The sequence below is a fragment of the Cylas formicarius genome, unplaced genomic scaffold, assembly GCF_029955315.1.
Source record: "Cylas formicarius isolate icCylForm1 unplaced genomic scaffold, icCylForm1.1 PGA_scaffold_1__22_contigs__length_36826433, whole genome shotgun sequence".
NCBI classification, from domain to species: Eukaryota; Metazoa; Arthropoda; class Insecta; order Coleoptera; family Brentidae; genus Cylas; species Cylas formicarius.
This window is the reverse complement of record NW_026844264.1, coordinates 19,163,485-19,184,851: the sequence shown is the minus strand read 5'-3', so window position 1 is coordinate 19,184,851 and position 21,367 is coordinate 19,163,485. Positions and strand designations below refer to the sequence as shown.

General features: G+C 32.9%; 1 protein-coding gene across 1 annotated transcript in view; it reads left to right on the top strand.

Moving 5' to 3' along the window:
- The window catches only part of LOC132697377 (cyclic nucleotide-gated channel rod photoreceptor subunit alpha), a 210,123-nt gene that overhangs the window by 9,697 nt on the left and 179,059 nt on the right, over window positions 1-21,367 (top strand). The window contains exon 3 of the mRNA XM_060662836.1: window positions 21,046-21,265. Coding sequence (XP_060518819.1) covers window positions 21,212-21,265 — 54 coding nt within the window. The 5' untranslated portion in view covers window positions 21,046-21,211. The remainder of the gene's footprint in view (window positions 1-21,045; window positions 21,266-21,367) is intronic.

Below are 21,367 nucleotides of genomic sequence, written 5' to 3'. Positions count from 1 at the left end.
ATCTATCTACAAGAACCTTATAAAACTCCGTCTCACAAATCATACCCGTGCCGCATTTTCTGAATAAATACATAATAACCTGTTGAATCGCGCCATTTTTAGTAGCATAGAACCGTTTGTTTGCGCACACATTTGTAGGTCAAGTTATCTGGTTTCGAGCTAACGGCTGTAGTAAAGCTACCTACGACATAAAAAAAGTCTCACCAACGAATAAAAGTAAAGGGAGTGTTATGATAAATTCAAATATTGATAGATTTAAAATTACACCAGCAAGTGTTGAAGTTAGAAATTGTATGGTTTAAAGAATCATCGTATCGTTTATAAATGTCAAATAGGTTAGTATATGATCATTTTACGATTCATTTTACAAGCACGACAAGGGTAGAGCAACTTTTCCAATTGGTACAGCCAAAGGGGATTTACTGTAACGGTAAATTTAAATGTAAAATTCTGTCTGTCTACTTCCTATTTTTGAAGCAGTAAATATGCCAAAAGGAAAATCAATCTACATAAAGACGCACTTAATACTAGACTTCACTTAAAGTTTGTTACGCTAATAATAAAGCATGGAAAAGGTGGTGTGTTTATATGTTGTTGTTTTTCGTAGGGTAGAGTAGGTTCATTAAACTCTATGCATAGACTGTATTACCGCAACATACTCCAAAATGTTATGTTACCATACACTGGGTTCGGAGATGCCACTGCGACTTGTGTTTCAAAAGGACAATGATCCGAAACATTCATCTCGCCTTGTTCAGGAGTGGTGGAAAATAAGGTACAGGTTTTTCAATGGCCAGCACAGTCGCCGGACCTGAATCTTTTGGGGAAAGGTGGAGCGTCAAATTCCGTTTACAAAATTCTCAAATAAACATTCTTTAATTAATAAAATTAATAAATTAAAACTTTGCTAAAAAGTTATAACCACCAATGGATTTCCTATTAATTATTAAGAAAATGTGTTAATGTTGTTTTTTTTTTCAAATGTTGCTTTACTTTTGTCGCGCCGATAAGGTGTATTGAAATAAGTTCTTACATTTGCAAACGATAACGTTTTCATCCCAGTCTGCTTACAAATAGCCAAAATGATTTTTCAATTCACAAAATATCACTAAGTAATACGTCTTGTGAGAAAACCTGCCGTATATTATAATTTCAGTGAATTTGACCAATACAAAACGGTATTTTCTTATTAAAGTTATTTACTTCTAACACCACACACAGTGCAGATTGTTCAACAAGACTTCTTCGAAATATAGGCTTGACTTGATGAGTCTTGACACGATTCTCTTCACTGCAGTCAAGCAAAGTAGATTCCAAAAGTATTAGATTTCAACCATGGACGTTTGCCGATTCATACGATCACATTACACGTCGTTCAGTGGTGCTATTTGGCAAAAATGATAATTCATGTGCTGTTATTAGCTAACCTACCTAAAAACTTAAATGTAGATAAAAACCATTAAATATTGTTCAGGCAAACGATTTACAACAAAGATGGACTATTTAGATAGACTAATCGTAAAATTGAATATACCTGCCCACACTTTGACCTTTGGTGGGTCCCTTGTTTGCGCACTACGTCAATGTAATCTAGATTTTGATCAGATCGAAATAGATAATGGTGGTTAGAGAATATAGATCTTTATTTACTGCTAAATTTGATTTTTATGCTCCCTACCCTAAAATAGGAAATTATACACTCATCAAGAGTGAGAAAAGAATTACTTTTAGCCCTACCAAAATGTTCACGTAAAATATTTACAATAACAATTGGAACATTAATTTCAAGAAACAGTTTCCATCACTGGATAATTTAGTACTCTATTAATTGTATGGTAACACTCAGCGGACCGTAGAGAAGGTTCGGGTGATTCAGGACACTTTAGTTATTGCTGCGCATTCACATTTTTGAATTTCATTTCCTTTTATAAAACAAATAAGTATTTAAGGTTAGTTCTGTTCGTTTAATGTTTTAACTGCGTACGTAAGTTAACAGGCTGAGAGAGCTTTGTGTCTATGTATTTTAGTAATTGTTTTATAAAGAATTTTATATTTAAATTTTTTAGTTTTATTGCCTTCGAGGTATTGCACATATCATTTACTTCCGACTCCATACACAGTGCAGATTTTTTAAGAAGACTTGCGAATGTTCCAGGTATAAAGGATTATTCGCGTAAGCAAAGTGACAGCGTTTCGGTTGACGCCTTCGTTTTCGATCAACCAGCGCATCCACCAAATTATCAAGATTTATTTTTTAGAACTATATGATAAGAAGGTGCTCGGAAACTCGAGATGGTATAAGGAACTTGTTGAAATCTAGGAAAATCCGTCTCTTCACATATTGATAAAACGTAAAGAAAGAAATCCCGGTCTCATCGCCTCGCATTTATTTACGTTTATAATCGTAGGATACTAGAAAATATAGTGGTCTATTATACAACAATTTTGCTAACGATATTTTAGTCACGAGCTGAGCCCAGCCGAGTGAGTGTTTAATAAAGGAGTAACAGAACAAACTTATAAACGTGTGATAAATATTTTTTTTCCTTTTTCTTTTTGTGTAAAGTTATAAATTGTAAAACGTAGTTTTTAATTTTTTCAAGTTGTTTTTACGTAGATACCAAAAATCTGTCAAAATTCATATGACGTTCTTACATTTGGTGCCAGGAATAAACACAAATGATACCTCCTAAATTTATTAATCGTTTTGCAAATATTACCTAAATTTAAAAATAGTAAAAGAAAATATTAAAATTGTATTGTATTGTCTTTTTTGTTATCTACATTTTCTTGTTTTGTACGTTTTAATATTTACTCCTTTGATAGGCTTAGGCACCTATTTATCAAAAATATGTTGTGAAATATTCTTTAGAAATTGTATTGTATATATATATATATATATATATATATATATATATATATATATATATATATATATATATATATATATATATATATATATATATATATATGTGATGACACTATATTCCGGGATATCATCCGTTCGCCTGTTGAACTCCGACTGGAATCCTGCATCCGACTGGAATCCTGCAGACGTCTCGCCAAAATCTCACTTGGCATCTTCAATGCTCGCGCACTGTATACTATACTGGAAAACCAAGGAGTATACAGTGTAGCATGCGGATCGTGCAGCCTGACGTATGTGGGACAGACCAACAGAACGATTTCAGCCAGGCTCGAGGCCAGGCTTTGTTTCAGCACTAACATTAGACAGGCCATAAAATTGATTTCAGTACTTGCAAACAAATAGCTAATATTCCAGATTTTAGGACTAGCATTATACCAGAGGCCATCGAGATAGAAAAGTCCGGACACCTGAATACGAGAGAAGACGCTCTGCATTTATCCAATACGTGGAGAACGATAATCAAACAGCAGAGCGATACGCAGCAGCCAACGGGGACATCGCAACTACGATTCGGGGGGTGGAGCCATCTCCCCTCCTGCACAAGCAGCACCGTTACCATCTCCGGCGCAGGGTATAAATACCGCACGCACCGGCGATAACCTCCCTGTGTTCGAAATGTTTTCGAAGCGCGAGCATTGAAGATGCCAAGTGAGATTTTGGCGAAACGTCTGCAGGATTCCAGTCGGATGCAGGATTCCAGTAGGATGCAGGATTCCATATATATATGTATGATATATATAATAATAATATAAAGAAAGATCAAATTAATAAAATATAATCCAATTGAATTTAACTGCTTGTATTATTTATTTGAAGTAATAACAAATTTAACTAAGGAAATTTCGTATCGTCCGAACAGCTCGAAGAACAAGTTAGCATGTTGCAAATTATGAATAGTTTCGGACAAATATAATAGTAGAAGCGTGAATTGTCAATTTTATGAAATATATTGTTTCATCTCGAACTCCAAAGTGGATACGATTTAGCTAAAATTGTTTTCGGTAACTGTAATGTAAATATTGCACCCCTTTAGGAAATTCTGTACACTTTTAAAAACTATAAACGTGTGGAACGTATAGTACCATGTTACTGAAAACCAATAAAGTACGAATCGCTCAGCGAAAATCGGGGATATTTTAAAGCACTTACACAAAACAGGAAAAAAAACTTGGACCTTCGACGGCTGTACACAGAAAAGCAATATTCGATTTTCCTTTTATGCCGAAATCGCCTTATAAAACCCAATGTTTACGAATCTTCTCCCTACTTTCTCCCTGGATGGCTATTTTAGCATATGTTTTTCAGAATAAAGCAACAGATCCAGGATAATCCCTTTTCGCAGTTAAAATATTTAGTTATCTTTATTATTATTTATTGTATATGTTAACGCACAAATGATAATTTGGGCAATCTTTTCCATTTTATTTCACAGCGCCCGAAATTTATCAAATAACAGACTGTTTTTAAAAGACTTTTTCGGCCTGCAAAGCGAACGACGATATCTTATTTAATTTATATTCAAAAATTTCTACCTCAGTTTTTAAATTTAAGTTAATTATGCAAATTAACTTTTTCGTGAACCGGCAACGAACGATAAAAAGAAACGTTTAAATTTCTGAATTTCTCCTCTTTTAAATTTGATTTCAATCCAATCTGTTTGACTGGAAATCTTTTATAATTCAGTTCTTTTTTCCTTATTTAGAATGTTTAAAATGTACAACATTTCCAAAATCGCAAAAATTGCGAGAAAAACTTTTCCAAATTTGGTCCAGATGTATATTACCGACATTTTATACACTGTCAGTATTGCCGAAATTAATCATAACGATTTAAATTCTGATAAAACACCCCATGTTTTATTGCATTTTAGGCTTGTGAATATAATTCTTAGTAACATCGCTTTTTGAAACAAAAAAAAATTATCGTTATTATTAACGTTATATATAAACCTCAAATTCACAAATAACCGATTTATATTATTTTTGCAGAAGTATTGTATTATCGATATAAAAATATTTCCTTATTTTTTTATTTTGATTTTTTTTTGCAATGGTATGTATTTTTTTTTATTTCTATCATTATTTGGTCTCAATTAAAAGAATTTGACAGATATATAATTATGTATAACTCTAAAATGCAAAAGCCAGATTGTGCGTGTGAAAGTAAAATTCTGAGAGACAAAGGATTAAAATATGTAGGTTTACATAGGTGAAAATTTAAAATGGGAAACGCAGGTAGTGTAGGACGAGAAGCAAAGTTACGAAAGTCATTTATAAGCTTTATGAACTTAGAAATACCTTGCACCCGAAGCCTCTGAAAATCGTTTATTACTCCTTGGTGGAATATGTGATTGATTATGAGTAGTGGGGCAATCAGTGTGGGCCTGCATTACAAGTTGCACATAAATATAGACTTTTTAAAGAAACTAACCAATCTAACCAGAACTCTATCCCAGTTTTGTATAAAGGCAGATATAACGTTTATGTTTAATATATTATCTCACATAATTAATAAGTAGACATATTATAAAGAAAAAAAATCTAGCTCATGTAATTGCAAACCAAGTTTAAGTTATATTGTTAATGGCTTTGAGAGTTACTTTGGTTTGTATATTTGGACGACTATACCTTTTTGCAATTAAAACTTGTTTACAAGTTTATTGTTACTGGACATATAGGTGGTAAAGAAACTTACAAATTCTTTGTAATTGAAAAATATTCATAAACTTTCTGTTATTCGCAGATGTGTAAAGCATACACTGTCATAGGACAGTATTTCTTAGTGTTGCGGATTTTTGCTTTATGTTGATAATTGCCAGATATTCTCGTTTATGTGTTGAATTATTTGTGGAGGTAAGAAAGATTGGTCGAAATATTTAGTAAAGTTAATTTGATTGGTCAATTTTCAAAACAAAAAAAAAAGAAACAAGTTTTTGGCTTATAATAACAATAAAAACATAGGCCCAAACTTTTATATGAAACAATCAAAACGAATCCGTATTTAATAAAAAAGCATTTTTTGAATGAAGCATGAGTTTTTTTTATTATTTTCGACACATCATATGGCTTAGTTACAAAACAGAGTTTCCTGAAATACTGGCTATTTACAAGGTATAAATTTGATATTGACAGACAGACACTGTTATGATACAGTCTGTTAATCAATTTAAAGCTTTCTCATAAACTATATTTTTTGTTTTGTGGTGTGTAAATAAACAAAGAACGCGATTTTTCGACGCGCGAAACAGGGAAACTCCAAATTGATTCCCCGCGCCTTATTTATGGTCATCGCAAAGGCCAGACTTACTGGAAATTGTAAGCGTTTAAATAGAATGGTAAATCCGTTTGAATTATCGGTATCCGCGGAATCAAGACATCCTCTCCTTTGTATTTTGCTTTTATGATTGTTGCCTCAATGACGTTATTGATCAGCTTTTTCACAGCCAGTCCTTTTCCATTGCACAGTCGAGGTTGATTGATATTACGTAGCATGATGACAAATGATCTTACTTTTAATTGCAAATTGTGAGGTAGTAATCCAGACAATTCCAGTGAATTTAAAGCTCCGTAGGATAGTTAACTACGTTATCCTGGTTCATATCGGTGTCGACTGATTTGAAGGAAACCAACTGCCCTGGAAAAAAATTCTGAATAGTCGCATTGAGATTCTTGACATCTATATTTTTCGCCGCCAATGTTGCTCGTTCACCCAGCCAATTATGGTTGTTGAACTTTTGCGGTATATCTGGGAAAACACGCTGAATAAACTCTTAAACTCTTCTTTTGAGTCTGTGTTGTGACAGGAATCTGGGGGTAATGTGGTGAACCCGGTCGAGGTGTCCACTGCAATTTCCAATGTCTAACAACTGCTTCGCAAACACATTTGCAGTTCCATCTTGTTGCAAAAATACTCGTTGTTAGTTGGAGTGTCTTTACATACTGCCACAAATTCGATGATTTTAGGCATGCATTTAGTTCATCAGCAACAGTTGATCGGAGAATAACTGGAAGAGTGACGAAAATCACTTGACAACAAATCATGGCCCAATAAAAATATTTTGGTTGTCAGGAAGATCTTTCATTCCATTGCGCTATTTTTTGTGATGTTGCAAATTGGTGTTTGGGTAATTTGCATGTTTAATGGTAATTTCAAGGCAGAATGTGTAGTTCGCCCGCGTTCTAGCAGGGACGCAGCTATTCCAGATGAAGCCAAAGCTAGAGCAACATCATTCCGCCATCTGATCCTCGCCAAAAGCAATGAAATTAAGAAAGTTCCTCCGGGAGCATCAAGGAAATAAATTCCACCAATTCTTTGTTGTTCATTTAATTGTGGAACATTCATACGAACTATTTCGGCCAATGCTTCAATCCTACTGTTGTTCTCTTTGCAACTCATCGTTTGTATGGGAAAAAGAAAAGGGCTCTTTTTAGGGTTTTCCCGCCAATTATTATGATTTTTCTCACCTTTTAAACCTTCCCTAGACCTCCACCAACATTGAAAGACAGACAAGATAATTTTTATTGGATGTAGTTTCTTGGATCGTCGCGTGTATATTTTCTTCAATTTCTCTTGAATATTCGGTCCCTCGAAAACAATTAATGTGATTCTTCTAAATATTTATTAACGTTTCGATCTTTTTCAAAATATTCTTATTTTGTATAGGTGACATATATAACAATTAATGACATTTGACGTTGTGTTAATATATTAAAAATAAAAATAATTTGTCAGCGAATATTTTATACAGATTGGAATGGCATGCAAAACAGGTACGGATGTTTTTTATTATTTTTTATTATATTGGATAATTTAATTTTGTTAGTTTAAAATTGAATGATATCTTTTGTTAAGGTGTTTATAATCGGTTTTGTAATTAATTGAATTTTTGTTTTTTTGATTTTCTATACTTTCATAAAGTTCTCTTTTTTTGGTGTTAGGTTCTGTTAGTAGGACTTTAACTTTTTGAAAATTAAATGTGTGTTTGGTGTTTTCGCAATGGGTATGAAGAGCTGTTTTGTTTTTTTTTTGTCATGCTTATGTCCGTTGATTCTATTTTTTAAATATTGGCTTGTTTGTCCTATATATACACTGTCGCAATTAGAGCATGGAGTTTCATATCCCAGTCGGATGCAGGATTTGCAGGATTCCAGTCGGATGCAGGATTCCAGTCGGAGTTCAACGAGCGAACGGATTATATCCCGGAATATAATGTCATCACATTTTTCCATCCGAGAATCAATACGTGAGAATATTCAATTCTATTTCATAAAAATTTACAGTCCAGTGCCCTTTCTCGTCCATTTTTTGGATTTGTTACAATGAGCCTGCGGTTCTAGATAAGGAGCAGAACCGCTTTAGACGTAAGTTTTTAGAGATGTGTTGCATCAATATGTGTAATAATTGCATTAACCATAAGAGGTATATTAAGGGCCTCAGCAATATTTAACTTACCTGCTTCATCAAAATTAACAAAAAAAATTCGATGATTTTTTCCATTAATAGTCTGTAGTGTGCGGTACACTATTTTCCAACAAAATGTTCTATTTAGGGATTAAAAATTTTGATATTGGTAATGAGAAATAAAGTTGGCAATAATACCCACAGTTCTAGGAATATACTGTCATCTTGTAACCAGAATGGCGTGTTACATTTAACTTTTAAATAATTCATCCATCCGACTCAAAGAATAGTATAATTTAGTTTTAATGTTAGTACTTTTAACATATTGTAACGTGAAGATTGTATTTTTACAAAAATATTAGTTTTTAATCTCGTAATTTGTGATGATCAATTTGGAAGAAGGTTCCTGATTTGTATTTTAAAATTAATAGTTTAATAAAGATTTTACAAAATAGTTGAAAATTCTCAACTTCACATTGCAAAGGAATGCACATTAAATATTCAAAATTTCGGTATTTATAACGCGCAGTGCAGAATATTAAAACCTCACATTCACCCGTTTAGAATACAATTTTTTTAGCTCTGAGGTTTGTTATCGACATTGCAATGCGTACGGTGGAATCGATATCCTTCGTCCAACGTTTCCGGGGAACATACATATAAAGGAGAATCCACGCTTTTCCCAATCTCATTCTGCGAGTAAAAAGTTTCCGCTCCTGGGAAATTTTTATTAAGCAAAATCCCGCCTTCGAATTTTCCACCCAGTTTTCATTTCGTTTAAGAAAATTGGGAAACATTAAAACGTTCCTCCTTGTTTATTGCTCCGAATCTGCTCTTAGATACCCCGCGGTTCATAATGAATGATTTACGAATAGAATAAGGAAGGATAAGAAAATGGTAAACAACAGTATGCTGCTTTTCACCCAACCAATGTTCCACAGCAAGTTAATTAATTCGGAAAAAACATTTCGGCTTTGTTAAGTTAGGTGAAGGGCCTTACTTACGCGAGCATTCGGAATTATTTATGATATTCAAATTTGTATAACATCCGAGCGAAATACCTCAGCAAGGTCTCTTGAGACAACTGGATCGCAACTTGAAAATGTGAGGGTGCAAAAGAAACGGAGAATTCTAAAATCAACCTTTCCGACTTTGGTTACAAATTAATTAATTAATTTGATCAAAGCAGCTGTGAAAAATAGAGAACAGATAAAATATTTTTTCAATTTCAACAATGTCACAGGCTGGGAGAAAAGTTTTCTACAAAAAAATTGTTATTTACGTAGAGGGTTTTAAAAAAATTGATACCGTTTTATGTCATTTGATTCACGTTAAAAGCTCAAAAAGACATTTCGATATTTCGATATACTACAATAATAGGCGAGAATATTTTGGAAACGGTTTCGCAAATGCAAGATTTTTTAAAATTGTGCACTTAAAAAAATTTATCAAAGTGTGAGTACAGAATATAAAGGATAATAAAATACTGCTCAACTTTTGTTACTCTATTCTTATCGCTGCATTAGGCAGATTTTAGTAGGCAAAACAAAAAGATTTTTATATAAAATACGATTATTTCGATATCACTTGAAAATTATTTTAATTGCGGATCAGAATATTTAATAATATGTAGGTTGCTGTATTTTAGAAAATGTGTTTTTGCCATTCTTGTAGAAGGCGCATTCACGTCAAAGGTAAAGTCACTTTTTTTTAGTACTCTCATACAATAGCCACAGTATTCATATAATAAATATTTAACCCCAGCGCTGCCACCAACTAGGGCCCATACCTAATGTTATGTACTTTTTTTTCTTATTCAAAGTCTGTCGCAATAGCGTTCTTTTTAAATTACTTCTAATTTTGGTTTCTTAAAGTTAATTTCATATAATGAAGAAAATTTAAATTTTGTTTTGAACAAACTTAACTTTAATTTTTTTTTAAGTTGTAATTAAATATTTAGTTTGTGACTAAATGGAACTGAATTATAGCATGTACGTAATTAATTTTGTTTTCAATAGCTTAGTTAGGCATACTACCATTTTAAATAATAAAATAATTAAAAAAAAATACTTAGTTTAAGGTTTAATTTTAAAAGAACTGTTTACTGAATATATTTTTTCAATAAATTTATTTGTTTTAAAGGTGCTCTCTTAACTTTAATTAACCAGAAGTTGTCTAGTGATAGAAACTGTTTACCTGTGCGGATATCGTGAATATTTTAAAGAATTGAAATTTTATTATGAAATGTAAGTATTGCAAGTAATTCTCTGTTACTGGTTAGTTATTTTCTCCATTTAAAATGTCGGAGAAAAATTAAGTTGTCAAGTGATTCAAGTTGACAATACTTTATAAAACTCTTTAGTGAGATAATGATTTAATTGCTTAATATACTATTCTATATCTAGTGGCAAGGTCTCTATATCTCGTAACGAAACTATATCAATTTCACATTGTATAATTACTGTCGTAATGAGACCAGCCCTTTGTGTGATGCTGTTAATTTTTGTTCTTTATGGAATAGCTTGCACGTGTCCTTTCGTCGAATTGAATTATTTACTTGAAAAAAGTTGTTTCTTGTCACGAGTGTCGTCCGCAACCATATCGTAACACAACGATAACAATCACATATTATTTTTGTTTCCCGCAGAAACCTGCGAGAACACCAGATCGATGTCTGTCGCGCGCCGTTAACCCAGAAGTCACGTACCCTTCTCTGCGTTCTTTTTTCTTCGTCTTTTTTTAGGATATCGCGTCGCTGCGAATCACCGAAGCATCATTACCTTTTTTAAGCTCCGTTCAAAGAGGGAACAATATTGTACCCGTGACGTGCCTGTATTTAAAACAAAAAAATGTGTCTGGCAACTTGAAAGGAGAGCTCGTCCCAAAGAAAAAGTGGTATTAACAAAGGAATTGCCTGAATCTTTTTAAAACATAACCATTTTAAAGAAGAACAGATGGAACCATTGCACATGGCGGACGTTGCTTCTGCCCGGTTCCAAAAAAATTGTAGAAATCGGTTGAAATTAGTGTGGTTTAAAGAAAATTTTGTTTTGTACATTTGTTTTCTGAATTGATAGAGACGCAGTGCTTTTAATTCCGAGAAATAGTGTTCGTTTTACGCGGATGTACACGGATTTGTGATGTGTTATTCCATGATGTAACGCTGGTAACCAGGCCGGATGGGATCGGATATCCCGCGAGTCGTATGAAGAATCGGTCGTCATTTTGTGACAATATTTGGAAGTTGTTCCCGTTTTCGTATATCTTAACTAACCTGAAGGATGATGGATTGGTCCAGACCCTTCTTTAATGAAGGCATTCTTCAGGATTTTTGTATATGTTACACTCATCGTTAGCTGGCCGAGTGACCTATTGCAGTTTTGGCCCCCCACACATTAAACCGATTTATATTATGACATTATTGGGACATTATCGGGCATTACTTTATTATGTTTGCAAAATATGCCTGTCGAATGGGGTTTGAAGTTCACTTTACCCCTCAAAATGGAACTCATTAATTAAAAATAATGTTTATCGATGTGAAAACTAACGATGGTTTTGTCACATGAACTAAACGTACTAGTTTTTTAGAATTTATTTTTCAGAGTGCTCTAGAGTTCTTCTCAAAGATTGAAAAACATGCCACTTACATTAAATTAAAAATTATTGTTTGGTTGGTTTAAATCTTAAGCAAATTAAGATGGTATAATAATTATTATGAAAAAATCAAAAATGTCATTAATTATTAAGAATTTCACGGAACTAACCGAGGATGAAACAACTGATCTCTTCTGTGGTTATATGTTTTAATTCTGTTTCGTACAAATAGATCAGTACCATTATCAGATGTAAACTAAACTAGGATTTGATATCGTGGGTATGGTTTGTATTATCTGTGATGGAGAGCTTAAACTATTATATCAACGCAGAAAATATTTAATTCACAAATAAAGACAACGCAGGTTCTAATTTTTTTTAAAGTTTTAACACTGAAATACTGAAACAATGAAATAAACGTTAAGAGTTTTCGGTATTAGCGTTCTTATTGTTTCTCTCGTTTACTTTTGGCAACTTCGAACGAATGCAAGTGTTTGAAATTGTTGTGTTTCATGTGACGTTAAGTTTGGAAATAACATGTACCTTTTGATTTTTATATTGAGCTGAACACACACACACACACACACACAGACACAACAAATATATTTGTTATGGTCAGCTTAGTATTACAATTTGCTGATCTCGAAGCATTCAAATCAATTCAGTTATTTCGGACTACATTAATTCAATCTGATACCGATTTTCGCTTTGCAGTGTCGAGATTTAAATGCAAATTTTATACAAAATCTATTGACTTTGCTTACGAAATAAATTCTACCCGTCTCCAGGGAGTGCGCGAAAGTAATATTGGTAGCAAAATCTCGTGCAATATTGATATGTTTTTTGTTTCTACACAATTATAGCAGCTTGCGTTTTATTCCCAGTTTTAGTTTGGCTTGAAGTTCGTAGACGTCCGTCAACAAAAATTGAAGTCCAAAGGTTACGCAATATTTTAAAAACTAAATTTTGACACTCTCCATAGTGAAACAAAAAAATCACGTCACGTTTACGCAGAGTACTCAAATTTACGACGACCTAGTTAACGTTCAGCCGTTTTAATTAGAGGTTTCTCCACAATTACCCCTAGTTATGCCATAACAACAGGAAAGGTATACTAATGGGAAATAATTTAGGATAATTTGGATTGAAAATGTTTCGGCAGAATTTTAGCCGCCTAATGATCTTCGTGGCTCATTAGGGCAATTTGAACATTGTGCGAAAAGTTTATTAATAAATATGTACGCCGAAATATTTATAAAATGTGAATTAATTCCAGAATGCTAATGCAAACCGTATGACTCATTAATTCCTAAACGAGCCGCGATATCATCCAAAGAGAATGTACCACGTTAATTAACGGTATTCTGTGCCTCTGTGCTGTGCTTTCGAATACCGAAGATGAAGTTTTGGTTAGTTTTGTTCGGTAATGTATATACAGTAAAATATGAATATCTCCTGTTTTCTGTCAGTTTTCATTTATTTTTATATTATGAATTCCTGTCTCTTGGATGTGATAAGATTTGGTTAGTGATGAATGGATGATTAGGCTTTGTCAATTTTGTCCAAAATTTTAGTAGTTTTAAATATTTTAAAGACCAAAAATCTATGAACTTTTTCAATTAGCGGTGGGATATAATAGTGATGATCGTAAAAAAAAATGATAATAATTTGTTCTTGCTACTCCTTTCTGTAAAATACCTAATTATACACCAATCTAGTCTGCGGAAAGCGTCACTACCACGTGAGTTTCGTTTCGAGATGGCCGTATTTGTCCAAATGTTCATTTGTCCAATTCGTATCGGGACGTTTGGGGATCGTTCGGGGCAGCGAGGAAGGGATGCCGGCAAAGCATTTTCGTGGAGAAAGAATTTTCCTCGATATAGAATAATTATGATTTGTTTACATTACAATAATTTTAAAATACATCTGGTTAATATTTACAGTGACTCAGCTTAAAAGATTCAGTTTCATTTCATCAATAAATTTGTTTGTTTAAAAGTCCTCAAATTATTATTTAGGTGCCGTTTACTCGGAAAATTGCACACGGCGATTATCACGAATCATGAAAGGTTAACAAAAACGTGTGCCCAATTGTTCTCACAGCTAAAATTATTGATGATTTTTAAATTTATTCAATAAACAATGTGATTTATCAATATCTTTCGTTACTCAAATGCATAATATACTATAAACTAACCAAAGAAAAACATTAAAAATACCGTAATTTGGTTAGTGCTGGTTGGTATTTTGGTAGCTGAAAGTTAAAAGAAACTTTAATGAAACGTATTTTCGGAACACAAATAGTATATTATGCAACAAGTGTGGTGGATTGCTCCCAAAGCCCACACATATGTCCATTGTCCAATATATATATATATATATATATATATATATATATATATATATATATATATATATATATATATATATGTGCGAAGTGATTCGCAGTCATAGCAAAAGCAGCTTGCGTAGTAAAATGACACTTTTCGTACGCTAGGCCGGTGTATTTTCGAGAAGGGAGTAGAAAACTAACCAAAATGACAAAAAACCGAAACGAAAAAAGTAGTTAAGAAGTTATATCCAGTCAAGTTTATTTAAATTACTATTATTATGCATATACATTTTATTTCTCGTATTAGAACTTCAAATTCTGAAACATTATAACTTAACTCGCATGGCGACAGTATCATTTTTATGATGATCTCTCATATTATTATCTCATAAATTATTGAGGAAAAGTCGCCCTACATCTGGTTTTGGCAAAAATGCAAAAATGCATGAACTTAGATTAGACTTCATTAGAAGATCATGTAATATAATATTAATATTGTTTGTTGCTATTCCCAAAATATGTAAAAAGCATATTTTTCTCTTCTTTTTAAACTGAACTTTTCGCTGTCGTTAATTGCTTTTGGACGTCTTCGTTGATCGATCTTGATAGGTTTGGAGAGTCCCCATTTTACCAACTCTAATGTGATTTACATTTATGAGTTGCGTGTGGACCAAAGCGGATTGGTTCACTCAGTCGTTGAAACATCAACATCAATTTTTTTTGGAGTCTTTTTAATTGGAATTCGGAATTGCGGCAGTTCGATGATTTGATGCATCTGCTACACGAATGTTTAGGCCACTAGACTTCAAAAGCAAATAGAGTGGGTTATTTGCATTTTCAAGTGGTTATACACTCACGCGGAAAATATCGGATAGATCGAAATTAAGCCAGGTGTCCAAAACATCCAACGTCGGAGATTTGCTTGGCGCAAATTGGATTTGCTGATGCAATTCGTCGTTATAATTTAATGTCAACGGTAATTTTCTTTTCCATGAATCTCTCCTGCATTTTAACTAATTAGCTAACTAACCAAAACTAACCGCTCACCAAATAAGTTCAACACTGCATTGTGTCGTAAAAACGGATTGTTCCATCGCACGTCTTTTTGTTGACTGAAATTAACTAAAAATAACCTTTGGAATATTATTCCGCCGTTAAATTAAAAAAATATATATAGAAAACACAGTTTCATTAAGTCTTGATTGTTGCGAACTAATCTCAAAAGATTTTTCTGTGTGCGTAGTGCGTTAGATATACGTATGATGTATATGATATAGGCGTCAGTAATTTTGAGTAACATACTCGTAATTGATTGTTTTAATTTGATGGCATAAATATTTTGTCCCCAAATGTGGGTCGATATCACTCCTAACCGACAATCTTTTTGCTTGAAAAAATGACGATTCGCATTCCAGCAGATTCAAGTAAGAGCATTCTATATGTAAACAGTTTTAACGATGGTCACAAATCCGCCAGATAGGATAAGCGCAAATGCAATTCACCGAGGAGTTTTCGTAAAACTCGAAAACACAGACCACAAAAAAAAAACGAAAATTCTGCCCCCTTGCGCTTTTCCTCCGTCATGCGAGGTTAAACGACTTTGGCCAGAGTAGCCGGCACAACGATAGGGATCGATTTCTTCCGGAATAAACTAGAAATACGCAGATAAATTGAAAATTTTCAGACTCGCTGTTATTGACATCGGAAGCAACTATGAAAGTGGTACAAATGGAATTCGTCCGTTTCTTAATGCTTAACCACTACCATTATTTATCTTGAACCTTGCTGTATGGTTTGAGTAAACAACCCTGTACACTTCTTAAATTTTGCTGATTACCAGTTTATGCTTGTTTCAAACAAACTTGCTGGTTTTCAAAAATGTACCCAAAAACTAGTGGTCGTAGAAAAAGAATAGCATACCAACGGGAAGATAAACTTCGTCAGTCACTCGTTGGTTCGTTGCCAAATCAAACTCGTGACCCAAATAGCATTTATCAAGCTTGTTGCATAATACGGGGTGTCCAAATAGTGGTGTCAAATTATTTGTTTTAGAAAAAGATGTTAAATACAAAACTTTTAGATGAAACTAAAATAAACAATTTAAAATAATTTTCAATTGTACAGGGTGGTTCATAAGTATGTGCCAAACCAAACTTTTTTAAACGAAACACCCTGTATATTATTCCACCACTAGATTCTACCTTTTATACTCAATCACCCAATGTAGGGTTGTTATGGTCTCTATCGAGTGTTTTCGCATTTGTGGCCATTTTTTCTTCAAAAATGCCAAAATTAATTGAGAAAACTAATACAAAATTGTCAGTTTTCAAATAATTTTTTAGTTTGGATGGCCGATTTACATTTGCACGAAAAGATGCGATCTGAAAACATTATTTATAGATCAATAATATTTCGGGCTTTAAGAAAATCAGAATTTCTTAATTAATGGAAAGAAACATTTTTTCATAAAATTAAAAATATACCTATTTTCTTGGCGATGTTTTCTCATAATTTGAGAAAATTTTGGATTTTGTTAGTAAAAACGTGTGCCTCAAAAGATACTAAGTTTAGGTATAGGTATATAAAATTGAAAGAGCATTAGTATAAATCCGACTCAGTGTAGACCATAACAACCCTACATTGGGTACTTGAGGAAAGAAGGGAGTGTACATTTAAATATATATGTATACATTTTTAATTTTTTTTCTTTTAGTCTTATCTATAACTTACGTATTTAACATTTTTCTCTAAAACAATTAATAAACGAGATATATTACTTTGACACACTCTTTGAACACCCTGTACATATTTATCTCATCAATCATCAAGTTGGTTTTGTTTATTGATTGACATTAATTTAATTATCTGTAATTATTGTTTTTTGTTTATTTTTCTTAAATTGATTAGCTTATTATGTGTTAACCAATTCATTTAGTTTTGTCAAACTTTGACGACGGTAGTTACATGCCATATTTGGATTGAATTGACAATTAGTATATTATCCAACTAGGCTGGTAAATCGCATTTGACTCACGAATTTATTTGGCACAAGCGGAAGGAGTGCTGCAGTGCCATACTACATTTACATACTATAGTTTTTCTATGACCGCTAGTTACTGGGTACATTTTTGCAAAACAACACGAATATATTCTCTGACATGACCGTCAGAATTGACAAACGTCAAAATTCAAGCCGTGCCGTAATACCTCCGAAAACGTCCAATTGCTCCCAAACCTGTGATTTAATTATCCTGGCTCGCAGCCGTAGCAAACGAAACTGGCGTGGTAAAATGACACTTTCCGCACCCTAGATCGGTGTACTTATTTGCGAAACAACATATATGACGGTTGTACTGCCCAAAGCTGTTATTAATATATTTTTAAATGCAATTCAGGGATTATACTCACAATGTAAATCTTCGCGATCAAAACTATATTAGAGTTTCCCCACAGATGAAGTAGTTATTTAGGCAATATTTGGAAATAGTTTCTTATTTCAAACCAATAAAACTTTGCTTAATATAGTATCTGAATATCATTTCGATATTTGTTATTTTGTTCGTATTTGTTTTTTCTACACAAGAAGTGTAATAAATTACCATTAATCTATAACTGAAGTAGAAGCTAAAACTCACTAGAATCTATATCTCCTCTTTTATGATAAAAAAACCAATGCCAGTGAATTACAGCATCGCCTTTCATAAGAACCGCCCTTTAAACGTACAAGATATCCCGTCAACGTTTAGACTTCCCACTATCTCCGTGTATCCTTTTTGCCCCCAGGAAGTTTATCGGAACTTAATAGTTTGCTGTCAACTGGATTTATCGGTTCGTGATGTATAAAGTGGTTGATAGAGGTCTGGTCTTTGACTGACAGGTGGCTTTATTGACTAAATTACGAACGTTTTTGCAGTGACAAGTAATTTTTAATTTTTCAAAGTAAAAGTATATCCGAAATATATTTTTATAATATTTGAATAGTAGCTTTCAACGATTTTTGGCTATTCCACAGCAAAGGAATTAATTAATTGGTGTTTTTCAATTAATTTAAAAAAAAATAAAAATGGCAAATACAGTAAAACGTACAGGAAATAACTGAAATTTTGAAACGCTACTATTAAAAACAATACCATGGATACTCATTTGCAAGCTACATTGGAATGAAATTCAAATTAATGTGTGTTAAGAACCAATATGTTTTAATAAACCCTTCCCACTTTTGCACAAATATAACGAAAATTATTATAACAATAATATTTATTATCGCTACAAATGTTCGGTGGAAATCGTCACTTAACAGAGTTTCGCTTTTCGAAATTCTATGAAGGTTTGAATTAAAATCTCATAAAAGATTTTCATTGAAATAAAAACCATGGTGTAATAATTCGTGAATACTGTGCAAGAATTGTATAGCAAAGCATGATAGAATTCAATTATTGGAAAATTTAGTGATTTAGTGCTACCAACACAAACTATCATATTCTATCACCGAAACAATAAGGTACATAAAATAATACGCTGTTTAGTTTTTAGTTTAGTTAAATTTTGAGAGATACTGACTGTTAAGCTGGACTTCTCCAATGCTCTTGACTCCATAAATCATGAGTATCGTATGGATTACAGGAAGAGCTACGTGCAACAAGTTGTCTCACTTTGTTTTACTGTATTTTTGACTGAATTTAACATTTAAGGATCACCCACGAAATATAAAACTTAATATCATTATATACAGGGTGATCGGAAATTTGGAGGGAATGTTCAACCTGGTAAAATAATGTAACAAAAATTCTAAATCTTAAAATGTTCCGAGTTATAACTTGTCAATATTGCAAAATATAACAGATTACCTTAAGTAGAATCATGTGATTTTACCTAACAGGACTTAATGAAATTTGAGAAAGTCATTGTCACAATACGTTAAGAATTAGTTTCTATTAAAGGAGCTTATTATCCACCTGCTACTGTGATGGCCCATCAGGAATATTCAAATACCAAATGTCGCGATATGCATTTTTGGTACGGAAGAGCAAATGGAAATGTAGATCAAGCACGACAGCTTTATATCCCTTATCCCAATAGAAACGTTGCATCTGCTAAGACATTCATCAACATACACAGAACACATGTTCAAACCTGATAATATGAGGAAAGGGAGATCAAGATATAAAAGAACCGCTGTAAAAGAAGAAAGAATACTTCCAAATATGGAGTAGGAAAAAGCTTGCTCTTCAAGAAAGAATTGCTTGCTTTACAATTTGGGAGGTTTTGCATGAAAATGATCTTCGGTCCTTTCATGTTCAAAGGATTCAAGTACTGGATGAGGGTGATGAGAGTAATTTTATGCAATAAAATTTTAGGAAAAATTCAAAATTACCCTCAATTTTTAAATGTCATTTTGTTCACTGACGAGGCTGCATTCAGTCGTGATGGAATTCTAAATTTTCGAAATATGCACCAGTCGAACATTGAAAACCCACATCCAAAATTGGCCAGGGATTATATGAGTTAATCTAACGGATCGCTTAATGGGGAAATTGTATTTGCAATTTCTCCAAGAGGAACTACCACCTTTGGTAGAGGATATACCATACATGTGGTTAATGCTCCACTCTATTTTGCGTTTGCTGTACGAAGGTATTTAAATCAGGCATTTGAAATCCGACGGACTTAAAGTTTTTAGTGTATGAAATATCTATAACAGATATCAATGATCTACGCTACTCTAGGTGTATTTTATTGTGTTTGATAGCATTTTTTAAAATGTATAAAAAAATGTTTAGAAATGAAAGGTGGGCATTTTGAAAATGAATTGTAATTGTAATGCTGTTTAATTCCCGATTATTATTAATAATTATTTATGTTACTTAGATTAAACATGTTATTGCTTTGACTTATGCCATTTTTCATTTTTTTAATTTGTAGCATACTGTTTTGAAAAATGTAGTGCACGTCGCCTGCAGATTAATAACGCTAGCTTGCATTTCCACTTGCTTAAAACGACAACACTTATCTACTTAAAACAAGAGTAGCAGTTTTTAAGGATTTGTGCTGATGCTTAAGGCAATCTGTTCTATTTTGCAATATCAGTCTAAATAAATATAATACAGGAAAATAAAAAAAATGTTCTAGGTAAAGTGCCCTCCAGTGATAGATTCCTGAAACACTTTTATTTTGTAACTATGACTTTTACTAAATCAGGGCTGCGTAAAATACCAGCTTATTGCGTTGATAATTAAGCTGCGTTAAAAATAAAATTTAAAAAAATTAACTTTGAGAAGCTATAAATCGGAAAATATTACGATTTCAAATTGTTGTCACATGTCTTACTACCATTATTTTAACATGTTGAATCTTTCCTCCAAGTTTCCAAACTCAATTTACGAACACCTTATATAAACTTCTTATACCGAGTGTTCCAAATTCTACTCTCACCGAAAACGGAAAATTTCCAATGATAGTGCGAATGATAAATTATTTTTATGGAATATTGTCGGGCTTATCGATATTTGAATGATCCTAATTGTTATAATTAATATTAATTAAATAAACCAAAATAAACCTAATTATTATCTTCTAGTGTTTCTATCTATCCCGAAAGTTGGAAACTATGTGTGCTGTTGTTTCTTTTAACTCATCATTGAAAATGATAAGAATGATATATATTATAATTATTATTTATGAAACTAACCAGTGTTAATTATATTATGATAATTAATTTGTAATTGTATTAAATGTAATTGTTAGAAGAGTTAAGTTTGGTAAATTTTGGAACGTTTTTTGTTCGCAGATGCCGATCATCGAGTCGCAACTTGAGTATACGGAAGTTGGCGCGTCGCTTTTATCTCAACAATTTGGGGCCTCTCAGTTATGTGCCGTTTGAACGGCCAACGGCAGTGCCGGCGTCCAACTGGGCTGCCGCGGACGAAATCCCGCGGCAAGCACTCCACGTGGTGATGTCCACAGCTAAACGTCTGGTTCTCAGTTGGAGAGGAAGGAAACAATCACAGGTGAACAGCTGCCAATTAATTGCACACGACATATTTCTGATACGAAAAATTTGAAATAGAGATGTTACAAAAGGGCACCCGACAATTCGTTGATACAATGAC